General features: G+C 42.2%; 1 protein-coding gene across 1 annotated transcript; it reads left to right on the top strand.

Moving 5' to 3' along the window:
* Positions 1–2,814: 2,814 nt before the first annotated feature.
* Positions 2,815–20,121, top strand: LOC311046879 (hatching enzyme 1.2-like; the record flags this gene model as incomplete). Its single annotated transcript, XM_084059453.1, has 2 exons — positions 2,815–3,613; positions 19,886–20,121. 2 exons carry the CDS (start codon positions 2,815–2,817, stop codon positions 20,119–20,121), a joined length of 1,035 nt encoding a protein of 344 aa, XP_083915579.1.
* Between the last annotated feature and the right edge of the window lie 207 nt (positions 20,122–20,328).

Genomic DNA, 20,328 nt, shown 5'->3' with positions numbered 1-20,328 from the left:
ATGAACTGTATTTCCCGTCGACGCGTGGGCATGTGTGTGTGTGTGCGCGTGCATCTACTGTACAGTATGACGGGATATTAGGCTTTTTCAGCAGTCAGATAGCCTACTATACTCGGCTAGAAAAATATACCTTTATTAACCCAGAGGGGATTCCAGTTGTCATAGTAGCATTGCAGTAGGGATGAAACAAAGATACAGGTAAGGGTAGAGAGAACAAGTACTGAGAAGTAGTAACACTATAAAAGGATAAAATAATATAATAGAAAGTATATTTTGGGCTTATATGTTCTTATAGGCCAAATGTTTATTTAAAAAATCTATAAGTATAGGGCTTGACACTGTATATATCAATCTGATCTCCACTGTTGATTGGACATGTATCCATTAATAGACGATAAATGTATAAATGTATAAATCTTATGTATCTTCTGTATACTACCTGTACCTATCCACACTTGCTGTTCCGATTGCTGCAAATGTCCCTACAAGGATCAATACAGGTTTATGTTATGTTTTGTTATCTTGTCTTATTTTATCTTAGTAGGAAATCCATAGATAGGTCTCAGAGTCACGTTAAAGTGTGTGTTTGTGCATGTGTGTGCGTGTGTGCAGCTTGTGTGTGCGCGCCAGTTTGTTTGCATGTGTGTGTGCACGCATGCGCGTGTGTGTTTATGTCTGTGCGTGCGGGTGTGTGATGTATAGCTGACCTCTGTAGGAGTCATTTGGATTGATGTGCTGTTAAAGCATGTGTTTATGTGACCTTTGACCCCTACGTCATCTCTGTTATCGTCTCCACTTATCATACTGCTTAGATCTTTAGAGAGGTGAATGTGTGTGTGTGTGTGTGTGTGTGTGTGTGTGTGTGTGTGTGTGTGTGTGTGTGTGTGTGTGTGTGTGTGTGTGTGTGTGTGTGTGTGTGTGTGTGTGTGTGTGTGTGTGTGTGTGTGTGTGTGCGCGTGCGTGTGTGTTCGTCTATGTGTACGTCTCTTCATTTGTATGCGTGTGGCTGTGCTTCCTTGTGTGCTTCTGGGTGTATGCATGGCATGCATGTGCGTGTCTCTGCCTTGGTGTGCGCATGAATATATTGCCTGAGTGATGTTTTGTCTGATGTGGTGTGTGTGTGTGTGTGTGTGTGTGTGTGCGCGCGCGCATGAATATATTGCGTGAGTGATGTTTTGTCTGATGTGATGTGTGTGTGTGTGTGTGTGTGATGGAGAGAGATAGCGTGTGTGTCCTTAAATGTCCTTAAACAATGTGCAGTCTCTGTAGTGTGAGCAAACCAAAATTAGATACGGTGGATGAATAGAAGTAATTGAAAGCGTGGGTTTAATTGTTGCCTTAATTTTGCCTTTGTATCCTTATTCCCCTAAAATCACATTGAACCTCTGTTATATTTGAACTGAAAATGTGATTTGGTTCACTGCATGCAAACAAAGCGTGTGTGTGTGTGTGTGTGTGTGTGTGTGTGTGTGTGTGTGTGTGTGTGTGTGTGTGTGTGTGTGTGTGTGTGTGTGTGTGTGTGTGTGTGTGTGTGTGTGTGTGTGTGTGTGTGTGTGTGTGTGTGTGTGTGTGTGTGTGTGTGTGCGTGCGTGTTGGGGGGTGTGGGGGATTTGAGTTTGTAGTAGCTTGTGGAAGTTCATTTATATGCTATACAAAAGTATATGATATTATGATGATTATGATATGAAGTACTCTGATAGTAAATCAGATGCTACAGTAGGATGGATCTCTGTATAAATTTATGTGGGAAGTTACACATGTATATCTTTATATACAGTACCTGTAGAGCCTAGGCTAGCCTGGGATCAATACCATTTTCGAGTTGATAACTTTACGTCATCAGGTGGCCAGAACCAGTGACCGGCACCACCGGCGCCGTGCAACTCCAAAATGATTCCCCTAGTATAAAACTTGTTTAGTTTGGTATAATCGTTTCGTTTCTTTTGGTATGTCCATCTTTTATTCTAACTCGTAGCACGACTAGTGAGACTAAACGAATTGATTCGCATTATGTGGGGAACAAAAATAATGCGACGCCAACCAGAACCAACCACCGGAACCATGATATTTTTTCCCCTTTTTTCTATGGCTATGGCTATGGTTTAATACGAATACCAGGCTTTCCTCCGAGGTGGAAAGTCTGGTGACACGAGGTTAGTATAAGGCCATCCTAGATAAGCTTCCCCCTATCTTCATAGCTTACTCTGCTTTGCCTCTAATAGCTACCAAATCAGGTCCACTAGATGGATAAGAAATGGACAAATTAACAGTGAGGATTTTACTGTGCAGAGTACTGAACTACTCTTATTTTGCACCTTTAGCATGAAATGCTAACCGACAATAATGGACCTCAACTGCTTAGGTATCATGGTTTCACTTTGTGAATTGAAATCTCTTATACAAAATTCTTTGCAGGAGAAGTGTTGTTTTCTGTAGATTGGGTTTTATTTTTAGTACTGTACATAATGTTACTTACTCTAAACGACATTTTGAATCTCAGTGGGACATCCTGGTTAAATAAAGTAAAAAAACAACAACTACAAAACCCGTCCACACCCAAGTAGAGATTTTAAACCACTGGGCGAGGTTGTTGTCAGAGATTATCCCTCCCCTACAATGCTTGCTTGGGCTTCATTGTGTTGACATTAAGTCTTTGGACAATGGTGGTCCCTGCCCTCTTTGACTGTATAAAAACCCAAGACTGAGACCATTCTAGTCACACTGACCTCTCCAGCCAAGGATCCTCTTCCAGCTTGACCATCTCCATCTTCACAGAACACCATCTTCATCCAAGGAAGGAACACCATTTGGACCATGGGTCTGAGTTTCTTCTCTGCCGTCCTGGCTGTTGTGCTGGGTCTCTCTGCAGTCACCACCCAGGTGACTCCCAGTACAGAAGACACCACGACACAAGAACCAAGGCATTTAGACATTACCTCGAGAATCCTAGAGGTGAACAAAGACATTAGCCAAACGTTAATGGAGGGAGATATTGCTGTTCCAAGGAAGAGGAACGCCATGAGGTGCTGGAGCGACAGTGACTCCTGCAAATGGCCAAAGTCCTTTAACGGTCTGGTTGAGGTGCCATACTCCATCAGCGATTACTTCTATGTTTCTGAAAAGGCTACGATCGAGGAAGCTATGGAAACCTTTCACATGAACACTTGTATTCGCTTTGTTCCTTACACTGGGCAGGACGATTATCTCAGCATTGAGAGTCAGAGAGGGTGCTGGTCTGATCTGGGTAGAAGTGGTAGAAAGCAGGACTTGTCTCTGTCTGTTTTTGGCTGTGTTCACCATGGTATCATTCAGCATGAACTTCTCCATGCCCTGGGCTTCCAACATGAACACACCAGGAGCGACAGAGATGACTACGTGAGGATCAACTGGGAGAACATTTCCGAAGCTTCTGCCTACAACTTCCAGAGACAGAACACCAACAACCTGGACACCCCTTATGATTACAGCTCTATCATGCATTATGGAAAGACTGCTTTCAGTACAGTGTACAGAGCAGAGACCATTACTCCCATCCCAGACTCTTCTGTGCAGATCGGACAGAGGGTTGACATGTCCGACATTGACATCCTCAGGATCAACAGGCTTTATGGATGTAATAATTGAAGACCTGAAGGGTTAAAGTTGAGAAAATAATGTTGTTTTTCAAGAGCCCTCGTGAGTGTCAAAAGATGATTCTTCATAATCAGATTAGTTTCACCATATCATAATCAGTTTGTGAAAATTACAATGAAAATAACAATAAAAGTAAATGGGAAAACTTTAATCTGTTCTCTGAAATGATCATCTGGCTGGTATGAATGAAAACAAAGGTGCATTATCTGCACACATTTGTCAGTTGTCTGTATGTCTCTGTCCACAGCTAATCTTGCAAACTACTAGTGTGTGTCTGTCTGTCTGTCTGTCTGTCTCTGTGTGTGTGTGTGTGTGTGTGTGTGTGTGTGTGTGTGTGTGTGTGTGTGTGTGTGTGTGTGTGTGTGTGTGTGTGTGTGTGTGTGTGTGTGTGTGTGTGTGTGTGTGTGTGTGTGTGTGTGTGTGTGTGTGTGTGTGTGTGTGTGTGTGTGTGTGTGTGCGTGCGCGTGCGTGCGTGCGTGCGTGTGTCTGACGCAATGTGTGTGCACTCAGTGTGTGTGCCTGACTCTGTGTGTACTGTATGTAGTACTCTGTTTGTGTGAGCAAATTAGGTATGTGTGTGTGCGTGCTCTATTTACGGCATGCTTGGTCTTACGCCAGTCTAGCATCCTCAGAGCTGTTTCCAACGTGTCCCTCTCTCTGATGAGCGTTACATCAGTGCCTTCTGACAACAAGCAATGTCACTGTTTCATCCACGCAGCCACACAAACGGCAGAACTTGTTTTCTTTGCTGGGTTCAGGAACAGCAAACCCATATAGCAAAGTTTGGTGCTAGAATCTCCGGCACCGGCTGTTAGGACTATGTTGTTTGCTGACATCCTAATCAGTTGTGGCGTTTCAATCTCTACAGATGCTTTGCACACACCTCAAACATAACAGGCCCAGGATATTTATGCATTACCTTCATCAATGTCGCCTCAGAGGATTATTGCTTTTTTGATGCCTCTCTGACTTCATAAGTCAGACGGATAAATTATGAGCCTGGTGAAAATGATGAAAGATAAATAGATTGGAAGTCAGAGGAGGACATTTTATTTTCTATATTTATTTGAGTTATGCCCAAAACTTGGAAGAAAATGGCAGCTTTTTTACAGAAACGCCTTGAAGTGGACAGTTTACACCAGGGAACTGCCCAGTACAACAACAGTCTTCTACTGATGGTCAATGGGAGCTGCCCAGTGTAACCACAGCATTCTACTGTTGCCCACTGAGCAGCTGCAGTACACTTCAGTTGATAAAGGGTACTGTAACTTGCCTATAGTTTTCTCAAAGACTGTGACCTTCAAAGTTGTGGGTTCAAATGTTAAAGTTGTGAAAATAACAAGCTCTATATTGAAGTAATAGGAGCACAGTTAGAATGCCCAATACAAACACAGTCTTCTATTGTTGGCTGCTGGGATCTCCGTTGGCCAGTAAGAGCTGGCCAGGACAACCATATTAATCTTTAACTGGTGGTCACTGAGCAGTTCTGCTGGCACTGGAACAGTTGGAGAATAGTGGCTTGCCCACGGCCACCTTGACAGCAGTTGTTCATGGAACATGGAGCAGTTGTTCTGGAACGGAGAAGGTTTTTTTTTTTACCAACAAGCAAGGCCATCAAATAACAATTATTTGAAGTCAACAGAAATAATTAATTTAACTTGAGGGCTAACCCTAACCTTTTTTTAATTTTAATATGAAATAAATGAATAAAAAAGAGCTATTGTTTTCACTAAATAGGCCAAACTGAAGGGGCACAGCAGTCGTGGCTTTGGTGACCTCCCCAAAATTCCTGCACTGCTGCGAGGTAAACAGCTTTGCCCACAATGTGGACATCCTACCAGCCATCATTAATGTTCATAATTCCTATTCCTGAATGTGTATATTAATGACAATTGGTTGTTTATATTATATTATTAGGAGGATTCAGAGAATGCCATGTTGGTTTGATCAGATTTAGTGAGGAACTGATGGATTTTTGTTGTTTTTCTACTCCACTTTATTAAGACAGATTAAGAAAGTTGAGAGAGAGAGACAGTGTAGGAGAGACCTATATAAAACTGAAAGAGAGACAGAGAGGCAGACAGTAGAGTATTCCGTGTCTTCTTCTTCTTCTGATTATTTAATATATTAATATTGATGTCTATAAATTCATCTCTGTTGATGTTATTGTTGTATCTCGGCTACATTGAAAATGAGGGCCTGCCCCTCAACTGTTTTCCGAGTTGAAATAAAGGTTATGATGGTGATGATGATGAGAAAAGCTGAGAGAGACAGACATTAGAAAAGCTGAGGGAGACAGTGTAGGAGAGACAGACAGTTGAAAAGCTGAGGGAGACAGTGTAGGAGAGACAGACATTAGGACAACTGAGAGGGAGACACAGGAGTTATCCGGTGAGATCTGATCCTAGATCAGCAGGATATCCTAAACCTGGCCATATTCTGAATGATAGGAACAACTGAACATTCAGAGGCGTTCTTTTTAATTTAATTAAATGTAATTGTATTATTATTTTTAAGCAAGATTCCGCAAGGACTTTTATGTGGCAGCTTTGACTTGTGATTTGAATTGAAACTGTGATGTTTATCACTTAAATGGGAAAGGAAAAATGCACAAAGCATATTGATTGGTCTATTCATATTATCACAGTTTGTATGTGAGCTATACTTGCTGCTGCAATAGAGTTATTTATCTTTTTACTAGGGACTTATGGAGCTTTATTTTTCGTGACTCCTCGCAGAGAAAGTAGATAATGGTGTTAATGCCAAAATGTATTTACTTTTACATTTTTGGTTAATGCACTTTGCCTCCTAGCTTTATGAATTACTGCTATTTATGAATACTCTATTTTATTCTTCCTGATTGTGTGCAGACTCCATTTTTACTTATTTTTTACGTCTTATTTCTGAAAACAAAATGTACAAATGAAATTAAATAGTCTAAGCTTAACACTCCTGCCCCCTAACAACACACATAAGCAGTGTAAAAAATGACACACGCACACTGAAGGTAAGACCCGGTTAGAAATATCCAAGCAGTCCGTTAAGTCTTTAGTCGGCAATGTAGGGAGGATGGAGAGGAACATTCGCTGCATTCATTTATGAATTCACATTTAAATGCTATTCTTTCAGCTCTGACATCAAGGGAAAGTGCTGAATGTTCAGATAATATGTAGTTTTTCATCCTTTTCACACATAATCCATGTAGTATTGTCCCAGACTTTGTTGTAAACTAATGAATCCTGTGAGAGATTTTCGCTGCAGTCTGTAGTAGTCCATTGCATATTCTTAATACAGTGCATACGGAAAGTTTTAGTTTTCCTCTACACACACACACACACACACACACACACACACACACACACACACACACACACACACACACACACACACACACACACACACACGCACAATACTCCACAATGAGAGATAAAAAAATAGGAGTGTTGTTGTTTATACCAATTGGAGGGTTGTCCCATTCTTCTCGGTTAAATTGTTGCAGTTAAGCCAGGTGGGATGCAAAACATCCCTACACAATGATTTCCATGTCTAAGAGATGCTCTATTGGATTTTGGCCCAGACTCTGGCAGACTTTCATAGAGTTTTCAAGCAGTAGGCTATGCTTCCGGTCGTTGTCTCGTTGAAACGTCAACGTTTGCCCGAGCACTTAAGGATTGCCCTATATTTTTCTGCACCCATCTATCCCGCTATCTTGACAGCCTCCCGTCCCTGTCAGAGAAGAACATGCCCACAGCATGACGCTGCCACCGCTGTGTTTGACTGTAGGCATGGCATTAATGAGGTATTTCTCAGTGCCTGGTTTCCTCCATACATGCCGTTGAGAATTGTGGCCAAATAGTTGTCAAGATGTAAATCAACCATGATTTTCACGCCCTCTCGCCATTCCTGCAGTGACGGATGCTGCAGTTTCAGGACAACAGCATCTACAGTCTGAGGACCTCATTTCTTGGACCCTGTTTTCGCCATGCATGTGGGTTGGCAAGTCGTCAGCCATTCTATTTCAAATGAGTGTTTAGCAGCAATAGTTGTGCCTTTGTTTTGTCCAATACAAGTAAGCACATCTGGACTGCTGTGGCTCGATTTCCCCAGTTTTCTACAATCCACAAGTTTCATTTACACGCCGGTGCGCATGTTGGACTAAACTAAACTACAGGCCAGGCAAATGGCCCAATGAAAGAAAGAAAGAAATATATTATTTGAGGGGTTTTCAACTGGTCCATGAAGGTATTGCATGTGGTCCCTCATGGTATTTTCTTTTCTTTCTTTTTTCATTATTTTCTTTTCATTTTGGAGACCACAATTGTTGATTGTGTAATATGAGGACTGTGGAATTAAAGACATCATATCAGTGGCAATTTGAGGAGGCTTGAGCTTAAATTTTTACTTTGTACTTAAAGCTTGGCTACTGCAGAAGAGGATCATCTCATTAAAATCCACAGACTTTGTGCAGAGGCACATGGTATGAAACACATCCCCATGTGAAGTTCTGGAGTGTATTTATTTTATTTTATTTTTACCTTTTGTTACATATCTCTGTCCCTGTCCACCACTATATAGCCAAGACTAGACAGACAAAAAAATTGCATCTTACCCATATCTTGGTGAGAAGGATGGTGGTCCCTGGGTCCAGGCCCGGATTGGCCGTCGGGAGGACCGGGACTATTCCCGGTGGCCTGCCCTCTAGTGGCCTGCCTGAAAAAAAAAAAAAAAAAAAAAAATTTTTTTTTTTTTTTTTTTTTTTTGAATCAAAAAAAAAAATCAGGTCAGGCCAGCCATCCACAGCCAGCGCGGCGCTTAAGTGATGCAGCAAAAAAAAATCTCTCCTAAGCTCAGGCCAGGCCAACCACAGTCAATTTCAATTCAATGCAGTCAGTGTTGCTTGCAGCTCAGTGCAGCTGCGGGCCTCCCCCCTACCTTTAACCCCCAAAAAGGCCCCCCTTTTGTAAGGCCCCCAAAAAATAAGGCCCCCCAAAAAAAGGGCCCCCCAAAAAAATCGGCGCGCGCTGCGCGCGCGCAGGGTGGCCTGGGGGGCATGTATCTCCCGGCCAGATTTGGAGTCCCACTCCGGCCCTGCCTGGGTCGCAATCAGTTGAGAATCCATTTATTATTGTAATACTTGAATCATATGTTTGATGTAGATGTGCAAGGATTGGCTGTCCAGCAGAATAATACCACTGATTGGAAAATTTACTACAAGCTCTCTGTTTTCACTTGACATTTCTAGCTATAGTGCTCTTGGGACTTCTGTTGATTTTTCAGGTTACAGACTTGTGTTTTGCAGCTGTCTGATTCAAGGACATTCTACATCAGAAAGACACATTATGACGCTGATTGCTGTCAATTTCTCTGGGTTTTCATGTGACTTCATCCAGAGATCCATACTCCAACCCACTCCAACCCACGACTGACAAAGTCCTGGATATGCCACCCAGCCCGGCAAAGACCTGAGCTCAGACTCAGAGGGGAGCCCTTTTCTAGTGTTTAGAATTTGAAGCTACACAGTAAAAACTTCAGTGTAAATTTAACTCTGAGAGTGTGCACTGTAACCAAATGGACCCGTAATGGTCCATTTACATTTGTGCACTCTCGGAGTTGGCTACAAATGGATATGTTAACAAATTGGTAATTTGTACTGTCCATAGTTTTAGTTCATGTGGGAGGGATATGGGGAAGGAAATTGTGCGTGCGTGCGTGCGTGCTCACACGTGGTCAGGTAATCTAAGGCAGACAGGCTTCCCTGCAGGTGAAGTCATAATTAGAAGGATGTGTATTTGATCCTCTGTGCTGACCCAAGGATGTGTAATCCTGCTGTGAGCTGGTGACTGGAGGCTGGCACAGCTACATGCTAGCTAGTGTGCCCTTTAGCCTAGCTCCCCTCATTAAGACTTGAGTTAATTCCCCCAAAGCAATGTTTTTCAAATCGTGTGAGTGGGCTCCCCAGTTTGTGAGGGTATAATTCACCCTCTGGTGTTGGTGGAGGGTGTGAGATGAGTATTAACCTCTTAAACCCTATATACTTCATCAACCGGAGTCCCCAGTGGTCAATCAAACCCCCTCCTTTTTCCCTCTAGGGGTCCTGGACCCCCTGTTGAAGACCCCTGCTCCCCACAAAAATATCTTCGGCAAAAGTAGCCGATCACCAAGCTCACCATGCATCACTCTACAATGCGCTGTGAGCGTGTAGAGCTGCATTGTATGTCGAATGTTAGCCTCTACATGCGCTATAGATTTCATGTTGGTAATAAAAGATAAAAGCATTCAAACCTATGACCTATTGATTACTGAAGTACCATAACAGTGGCTTGCTTATGATAACTGCTATGTTTCAATTTGAAAAATAGTATATTGCTCATTATATCCACTGTTGATTGAGTATGTAATTTAGATTATCCATAGTTACCCACTGTGCAGGCTGGCTGACACTGGACATAATATGAGCCTCATATCCACTGTCGATAGTCTGTGCGTATCCATGCATGGATGATAGATGTACAGTGTGCACATAGTATTATGTACGTTTATACTTACACCTGTAGTTATATTTAGTAATAGTTTATACATTACGCTAACCCAGTTAGTCTAAGTGAAATATTTTGTTTAACATTTAGAATTTTAGTTTTAATCTTAGTTGTATCTAAGAAGCCTGTACTACAGTACCTGTATCTGCCCTATTTTTAGCATTCCTACTGCAGTGCTGCTATACACCTGAATTTCACCACAGGATCAATAAAGGTCTGTCTATCTAATGAAAAGTCAATCCAGTGTCCAAGCCTGCCCATATACAGACGAAAATGGTGCATTGATGGCCACAAGCTCATCGTGTGAAGGTATTATTTGCTAAACATAGCCACATTAATATGGAAGCAATGTTTTGGAACAAAAAAAATCGAATAAGAAAAAAACAGTCCTCTCCAGAGATTTGTGGTGATGTTAGAAACCCCTCTTCTGACTCAAACCTGTCTTAGTTGGCCTCTTTAACATTGTTTTTTTCCACCTAGTGTGTCCCAGTTTTCCAAAGAGTCCTAGGAGGACTCTTTTAGTTGCTGCTGCAAGAAAGACTGACAGACTGACTCTGTAACCTCCGTTTGTTTTGGAAGGGGGTGGGGGCACACACTTGTACAACGGAGTGGTTTGCTACGTTTGTCTCTCTTTCTCAAATCCCACCACAATGAATGCACATCCACAAACTGAAAGAAATCAATAGACTTCTGTTCTTTTGGCAGCTTTGAGAGGTTTTCTCGGTTGCTTGGGCTTCATAGAATCCCTCCGAGGTGAATAGTCCCTGAGCGTTGCTCTGTTGACTGTGTTCACATCTGCTTGCTGTTAAAGTGGTAAAGCTCAATCCATCTGAAGAGAAGCTCCTCGCCAGGTTTTTAAAAACCATCAGCAGTGGGGCTGAACAGACGCCCAGGACCTCTCTCTCTCTCTCTCTCTCATATACTATTCATATACTGTGTGTGTGTGTGTGTGTGTGTGTGTGTGTGATATTATAACAGTATGTAAGTAGGCATACATATTTTATTGACAACAAGGTTCCACTGACAGAGGTCATACGCCAACCTGTGTTGTGTGAGAGAGAAGTGAAATTAGCCGGTGAAATTAGGAAAGTTGAACACGTAGAGAGGACGGACGGTGAACATACATTTTCAACAGTATGCAATGGGACAAAGTGATTTCTGTACTTCGCCGGTGCCACTGAAGCACACTGAGATGGCTGAGTGCTTAAGCACAATTGTAAACTGATCGATTGATCAAATCCATAGATCACATGGATCCAACGTTGTTTCCCAAGTGAAACTCTTACAGGATATAATGAGGACAACCATTGTCAAGAAAAAACCTGGCCTGTGAAATGGAGGAACCCGGCCTCCCCTCCAGATGGGGGGAAATGGACGATTAAACAACTTGTCAGCCAATTCCAAAAGCCACTTGAGGTGATGCCAAGTGTGCTGACAGCAATTAAACATGCATTGACTTTTGGGGCCAGCACTGAACTGCAAACTCATTCTCAACGATCAAGAGCATTGTCACTGACCACCAGCGATGCTTCATCAATGTGTGGCCCATTGATCCAGCTGCCGTTTGCGAAGTATCTAAATTCATGGATGACTGGAAGGGCCTTATAGCTACTGTATACTTGTTGTTTCACATGCCAAAATGTGATTGTGAATCTATTAGTGTCTGCCGCGGCACTTGGTAATTGGCCAATGAGAGCCTATGTTGTGAATTGCAACTGTGAAATTGGTTCATGTCCTAATTGTTGGTGATGGCGTGTAAATTATTTAGCATAGGCTATATACAGTAGTTTGGAGTGTGTTGTTGTTTGCAGAAGCATAGGCCAGTCAATAGAGAGGTAGCTTTCTTTAAGATTGACTGACAGATACAGAGAGCTCCATATATGGGCACAAAAGGGACACAGACAACGGGTACTGTGACGAAGCCCCAGACACTATGACTCCCGACATATTGGCTGGATCGACGGTGCGACGTAGGTGTGAGGGTCGCGTAGCCGGAACTATTTCTGATGAACCCTTTGTTTTCTTTGTACATGTCGGATACAGTCTCACCTATCACGTGGAGAAAAAAAACAGGACATTAATCAGATGATTAAATATCTATATATGATGTTGTATTGTATAATTAGTAATTAGAGATTTGGGTATTTTGAAAAGAAAATATGAATCTCATGTATTGTTCGCCATATGGGTTATTTTGTCGGTAACCGCCTTCCATTCCGACATCTCGCCACTCCGACTAGTGGCTTCCGCGTGCGGTTAGGGTTAGGGTTAGGTATCGGGTTCGTTAACGTCGGAAAGGCGACATGTCGGAAAGGCGACATGTAACCATTTTGTCATAGTATGGGTCAGTTTTTTCCTTTTAAGGTCATCTCCTCTCCCTCAGGGTGCACATTGTGCATTGCCCTGCGGTACATTTTTTTTTCTTTGAACATGCAGTGGAAACTTTTTGGTTGTGTATAAAACATTGTGGAAAATTGTGATAATTATCAGTTCATATAATTTGCATTGGCAAAAGGGGGGTAGGAGTTTATATGTTTACACTTCATCCTACTCCTTTTCGAACATTGTTGTTGCTATGCTTGTTTCTTTATTTGTTATTTGTTTTTAATGTTCGAAATAAACTAATTCATTCATTCATTGTCTCAATTGGTTAGGACAGGGCGGACATGGAAAAAATAGGACTGGTTCTAACATTAACACATCAAGTGCCAGAGGTTTTTTTAAAACAGGGTACATCCAGTGCCACCGATCTTACCGCTTACGCTGATATGTTCAGAGCTGTAGACGCCTCGACGAGGACCCGGATGTAAACAAAGGGTGTCTGCGCGATGATCTATCGACTACAGACTATTGACTGGAACAATAACATTTCCAACGCGATCCGCCATTGCAGAGTGATCGCCCATCGAAAATGGCTCGTTTTCACCACGGTAAAAAGATATGGATACTAGAAAAAGTGCTCCTTGGTGCACAGGTCTCCGCCAGGTCAGGTAGGTTATTGTGGCCTCCTGGTGGCGCTATAATAGGCCAATGTGAAAAGGGTGCCATGTCTTATTAGGCCTTGCGCGGCAATCGGACACTGCATTCATGGCTTGAGGCATTTTGTGGAAAAAATGTGTTTTGCTAAATTAGACCTGCTGGTGGCGCTATAACAGGCCAATGTTCGTCAACATAGTGTGAAGGTGCAATCGGACCGTGCGTTCATGATTTGCGGAATTTTGTTCAAAACAAGCCACTACTGCAAACTTTAGGTGTCAATCTTAGATGAGAATGGAATATGAAAAATACATCCATCTTGATCACATGACTATGGAGATCATGCGTACCGATTTGCGTGTAATTTGGATAAAATCGGAAGGAGTAATATAAAAAGAAATCACGTAAGTCGGCCTCCTGGTGGCGCTATAAAAGGCAGATGTAAAAAATGCAGGGCAAAAGTTTTTCCTTGACCTCTAGGGAGTGCGCATACAGTTTTACACAGATCGGTGCAGTTATAGGTACAAATATGAATCGGCCTGTTATAGCGCCACCATGAGGCTGATTTGAAAATGTTCAAGTGACATTTCTTCCTCGGCATAGTGGAAATATGCGTGCAAAGTTTCACAGAAATTGCATGCTGTGTTCATGATTTGAGGCATTTTGTTAAAAACGAAGTAGTCCTGCAAACTTTGGAGGCCATTTTAGCCAATCAGGATGGAATATGAAAAATCTGAAAGACCCTTTTTGTTTAATGACTATAGAGATACTGTGTACCGATTTGCAGGACTTTTGGACAAAATCTGTAGGAGTACTTTCAAAAAATATGTTTTGCACAAATTGGCCTCCTGGTGGCGCTATAAAAGGCCCATGTGAAACATTTGGGGCAGAAGTTCGGAATTGGCATCCAGGGAGTGTGTGTGCACAGTTTCGCTGCGATCAAGGCAACGGTGGCAAAACATACTCTCTGGCCATGCCTTTCGGCCTGGCGGAGACAATAAGGACCTTTTTCTCAAGATCCTATCATTGGAGTGGACGGGAGGTAGGTTTTTTGGACAGGATTCACATCAGTCCATTCCATTTTACAGGGTCCGTGAATCATTCCTAAGTTGCGTTAGAGCGCCCCGTGTGGGAAAATAAATAAATAAATTGCCCTCACGAGAATCCTCGTTTAGAAAGGTCTTTTTACACGACACAGATGGCACCGATTTTCTAAAACACTATTCAAATATTCATGAAATATTCAGTTCAGGAAAATAAAAGAATACATACTGTAAAACACATTGATGTCTTGTTTTTTGATGTGCAATTTTATTTAGGTATCTAAAAAGCACAAAAGAGATAGCAGCTCTGTTATTATGCCTCTTTATGCCTAAAAACCCTGGAATAAAACCTGTGTTGACTGACTGTGTCAGACTGTGCTTTTTACGTCCCGATTATTATTATAATTATTACCATTAGAATAGAGAGCTTTAGTTTTTTAATGAAAACCTTTTTGTTCTAATCCCCCTAAAAATAGCTGTGCCCATTTGGTTCCACATCTAGATGTTTTAGCTAGAAGAATCTGTAACATCTGGAGCATAAATTAACACTACACAGCAATTTAACTGTGAGAGTGTTGTATGGTTCAGATAAATTATACATCCAAATGTTTAAATAATACAAACCATTGTTCAAAGTTGAACTGTGAATTAACTTAAAATAACTATATAAAATGCATCTGCTATTAAGCAACAACGATGGAAAAGGTAGGCCTACAGATGACAGAACAGTGACATAGCGTTTTGTTTACAAAAAGTTGTTTTTTGCAGGTTATCATTCTAATCCACTAGAAATATCACTATATTATATCAATATTTGTTTATGAAATAATAAGATAATAATAACTAATTTGCCATTTAAAATGTTTTCAGTGCACAGGCTGAATGATCTTTCAACAGGGGAGATTCTGCACTCTCTGTGATCACCACCACACTGCTAAAGCATTTAGCCCACCATAAAGTTCTGATCTCTGTGGAGATAGCAATCTCACCATGGACAGCAGAGAGCATAAATTCACCCTGACTCGTACCTACACCGGTCTATGAGCGAGGGCCATCTCTCACAACTTGCTCTCCTCTTTATTGAGAGAGAGGTAACAGAAAATATTGATCATGACAAAAGTTGTGAAATGATAAATGTATAGAATTTGTAGGCTTGTTGCAGTAAAACACACTGGCAATTTGATATTGTACAGTAAACTAAAGAATATGGCACATTTGGAATATTTTGGCTAAACACTACTGTTTGCTTTCATAACACAATTTTCCTGTTTCCATAATAAGTGCTGTCCTGTTGCTCAGTATCATTGCTGTTATGACAAGAGCTTGTTATGACAGTAGCTGGCTGGAAAGGCTAACTTCACGCAGCAATGTGTTGTGTGTGCTGTAGAATGGTGATTCACTCTGTTGGTTCTACGAGCATGAAGGACGGGTCAAGAGGACAATGCTATCTAGTTCACTTCATCATCACTACTGATATCCACAAGGCTATCTTGTTTTGCTGAGTGCCTACATGTAGAGTGATATGTACCATGAATGGGCTTGTTTATGGTCCCAACTAAGCCAAGGGCAAAGCACCGAATGCAGAAACTGCCATTGGACAAGTGACCTTGGTCTGACTCTGTACACTGTAAAACTCTGAGGGTTAATTTAATTCAGAGTGTGCAAATTTGCGGGTCCATTTGGTTACATTTGTTCATGAGTTTCAAATGTATAAATTATCACTGTGTAACTAAACTCCACCAATTTAGTGGGGAAACTGTATGTAGGGTTTAGTGAATAATTAATGAATTGAGCGCAGAAAATCTAATTCTACTAATCTAACAATTGGTTTTATGTAAAACTTTGGAATGTGTGCTGCTCTTCACACATTTTGGCAAACAACTTTCCCAAAATGTGAATGCTCGTTTTTGTTCCATATAGTAAATGGTATGTACTGTAGTAAACATTTTAAGTTCTACAAATGTATTATGAAAATGATCGCTGAAGCCCAAATCTATCCTGAACGATGTGGCTAGACTGGTGACTTGTCAGTCGCCCCTCCTGGATATATGTCTGATTGTTTTGCTCTAAAACCAGCATTTATCATCACAAAAAAAACTAAAGCCAATTTCAAAGTATTCAGTACCTGCAAGTTAATTGATTGTAACCTACTCTGGATAACCCAGTTTATTGCTAACTAGGGTCTTTCTAATGCTGGCAGGTAGCTTCTGCCTGCATTTTTAAGCATTCTGACTAATTTTTCAAGAACCACCGAATATTTATCTGATCTCCAGTATGATCGATCCCCTGATGGTTGCTAATCACGGAGGGTTTCACTGTGCTTCCGTGAAGAAAAAAAAAGTATCATCGCGACCTCCCGTTCTCTTGTTATACCCAGTTGAAAATAGCATGTCTCGCCAAAAATACATAGTAAAACACAGGAGCCGAGATTCAGGATTTTAAAGGATCTACACCATGATTTTTTTAAATTTTTATTTAATATCATATTGTTTATGTCCCTCAAACGTTTTTCAAAAGGTTTGAGCCTAAATCAAGCCTCAGATATACTCATTCCAACTAACTTGTCTCTGGCTTATAAAGCACTTTCACCTGCAATACCACATTGACCTGTTTGGCACGGGCGCTATTGAGCCAGTTTGTATGCATGTTATCTCCTGGTTCTGTGTGGAAAAAGTTAGAAAAAATAAAATAAAATAAAACTTTTTTTTTTAGTCGGAACTGAAAAAACGGGAGGGATTTTACCAGACGTGACGTCACGTCTGGGTGAAAATCAGTTTGGTCTGTTTTGAGACCAATTTACAGAAAACCCCAGATATGCTGTGAAAGCCTGAGTGTTCAAACTGGGGTATCTTTTGGGATAGAAGTCAAGAGAGGTAGGGGAGACCAAAAACACACAATAAAGAAAAGTTAAAATTCATGGTGTAGTCTCTTTAAAGTAATAAGTTAACCAGGAAGTGAATGGAGCAGTACATCTTCGGATCACGTTATCTTGGGTTATGGACGTTTTTCCTAAAGCTAGTTAACCACTTTCAACCTGCTGTCCCTATTTTAGGCACACACAAATGAACAAACCTTTTTTACTTGGCGAGTTTTGAGGCGATCAGAGGATGGTCCACTCACTCACTCTCTCTCTCTCTCTCTCTCTCTCTCGCTCTCTTTTTAATTTAGAGTAGCCAATTATTTTTTACCCCTTTTTCTCCCCGATTTAGTCGTTATGCCAATTAATTCCTCCCCACACACATTTCTGTGTTGTCACTGCTGTCATATCCTACTGACTCACCTGCCAATGAGCTCTCTCTCTCTCTCTCTCTCTCTCTCTCTCTCTCTCTCTCTCTCTCTCTCTCTCCAGTTGTAGTAGTCGTGTTGTGTTGTCATGCATTGTTCTCCCATTGTGCTGTATGTGAGGTGTGTTGTCTCCATACCATGTGTGTCAGTGTGCTGTTACAGTATCTTAGTTCATTGTATGTGAGGTCTGTTTCTATTGTGTGGTACAATAGTCATTGTAATTTTTTTTCTTGTTCGGTTAGAGAGAAGATTGTCATCTGATGTGCTGTCAACGTTCATGTGGCCTTCATCTAAGACGCATTCGCCGCATTGAGGAAACGACTGCAGGGCAGGCAGCTAGGTGGAAAAAGGTAATATTTCCTCTCTGCCACTCTCTCTCCAAGAGAGATCTCAACCTGTGAGCATGGCCCCTCGGGACAGGGTGAAATCCCAGTGGGTCTCTCTTCTGATTGAGGAGACTCATAAACACCACAACATCTTAGGTCCAGCCCCCCTGGTGTTTTAAAAGGGGGAGAAAAAGAAACCTCATTCTAGCCCTGAAGGAAACCCTGCTGAGAGTGAAAGGTGTAATCTGCTTCATAATATAAAATAATCACAGTGCAGGACACTTCTTTTATTTTCTTTGTCTCCAGGCAGACTTGTCAGGCATGAGTTCAGTTTATAGCTCATAAAAGGCTTGAGCAGGGGAACATGCATGAGAGAGAGAGAGAGGAGATGGGCGGATAGGAGGAAAGACAGTGGAAGAGCTAGGATAGAGGGTAAGGGGAGAGGGAGCTGGTAGAGAAACATGTGTGTGAAGGAGACCAATACTCTCTCTCCCTTTCTCCCTCTCTCTCAGTGAATCCTGAAGGTGATGGGAGCCCATAGTAGCGGTTTGCCTTCTGGGTCGTTGAGCAATAATGAGCGTTATCAGACGAGAGCCAGAGGACAGGATCCCGGCGCTGGGATTTATGAGAGGCCTGGCAGGCTGACCCTATGCGAAGCCACATGCCCATCCCTCACTGCCGACAGGGGCTGCGGATAGCAAGGCTACGGGAGCGCAGGAACACAGCAGCACCCTGATTAAGTAAGCCCTTGATTTTATGGGCCCGGACACCTAGTCGCAGGTAAATGTTTGTCAACGTGGGTGTAAATTGAGTGTATTGAGTGTATCGGTGACTGAAAGGAGGACAATTTATGTCCAGGGGAAAGAAATGACAATTTCACGGACGCACACGTGTGTAAAACAAATGTGCAGCTGTGGATGTGCACAGCTGGGAGCTGTTGGATAAAATCAGAGTCTTGTACTGGTGGCCTCCAGAGCACGTGAGCGGAGCGGAGCGGGTGGAAATGCCGCTCGACGCTCCAGGGGGCTGGTTTCACGCTCGCTATTCGCTCACGTCGACTCCCCTCGCGCTCCGCTGATTTGCGCAAATCTCGCTCCATGCTCCGCTCAAACCGGGTCGCTCAACAGTAAAAAAAAAAGGGCGGCTTGGAGCGGGAGGCGGTCCTCGCTCTGAGTAGCGCTCCAACCTTTTTATAAACCAGCTCCGCGCTCACGTCAAAATCGCGTCGCTCCGCTCACATGCTCTGGTGGCCTCCCAGTACACCAGTACAATCGTGGTCTTCTGCTGTTAGCCCCTGAGCAGCTGTACTGGTCCAGTACTGTAGGAGTAATAGATGGCATCTCAGTGGTAATAGTCTATAAGATGGAAACCTATTATATCAATTTGAACTCTAAGCTCTCCAAGCTTAACATCAGTTTTTTATGAGTTCCATATACTGTAGAAGGAATGCATGTTACATACATAAATAATATACATAAATGTACATACATAATATACATACATAAATAATACATACATTCCATAGAGAAAGGAATGTATGTTAACTATACTGTACATTTCAGACCTCAGATACAGATAACAAAAATAATTCCTATGACCACAAATGTTCGTTATACAGTATGCATTTAAAGGGTAATGGTTTTGTTATTTTCCACCTACAAAACCAAAACCTACTGTATAATACATTGCTACTACAGTATGTATAATTATGGTCCTTTATTGTTAAGTCACAACCCAAAAATAAGTTCATTAATTTCACAAAACGTGAAAAAATGGGTGTACATATTGTGCTGAAAATGCAACGCTTTGTGTTGCGTTATCAGCCTGCCTGTCATTGGCAGGGTTATTGCAAGGCCCAACTCCCAATTCTGCCCTGACACCTGAGGAGGCAGATGCCCTCGTTTCATTCATCATTTGGATTGCAGGCCATGGCTTCCCTGTGACTAGAGCCTAGCTTGCAAAGGCTCTCACAGTTGGGATCATCAAAGAGAGTGGCCGGACACAGGGGACCTCTCCGAGCAAACATGTCGGCCATTCCCTCCCACACTGAAGTCACACTCCAACACCTTGCCCCACCTGTAACAAGGTGAGGACACAAAACTATCTGGTGGCAACAGGGGTCTGTCCCAAGAGTCTGGCCAACGTCCTGATGACTCCAGCCTTGGAGAGGAGCCAGAAATTGAGGTGTGGGATAACTGCAGGAGGCCAAACGGGCACCTCCAGCTGCAGAAGATGGGGAGCTCTGCGCCATCTGCTGTAGAGTGGTCCCACCTGGCAGGGCAGATGATGCCATTGATGAATGGATCCAGTGTGACCTGTTGAACTTGTGGTTCAGCATTGAGTGCAGAGGTGGAAGAAATCCCTAACATGAACTTGTCTCAATGGCAAGGCAAGCTGTAAATAATGTTACTGTAAATAGTTGTAAATCACACACGCACACACACACTTTACCAGCATGGATACATACTGTAGGCTACTTTAAAATTGCATTGATTATTAGCTCTATACATTTCACAATTACAAAATTAA

The sequence above is a fragment of the Gymnoscopelus microlampas genome, assembly GCF_963454915.1.
Source record: "Gymnoscopelus microlampas genome assembly, chromosome: 6".
In the NCBI taxonomy this organism is placed as follows: Eukaryota; Metazoa; Chordata; class Actinopteri; order Myctophiformes; family Myctophidae; genus Gymnoscopelus; species Gymnoscopelus microlampas.
This window is presented reverse-complemented; position numbering and strand designations above follow the sequence as displayed.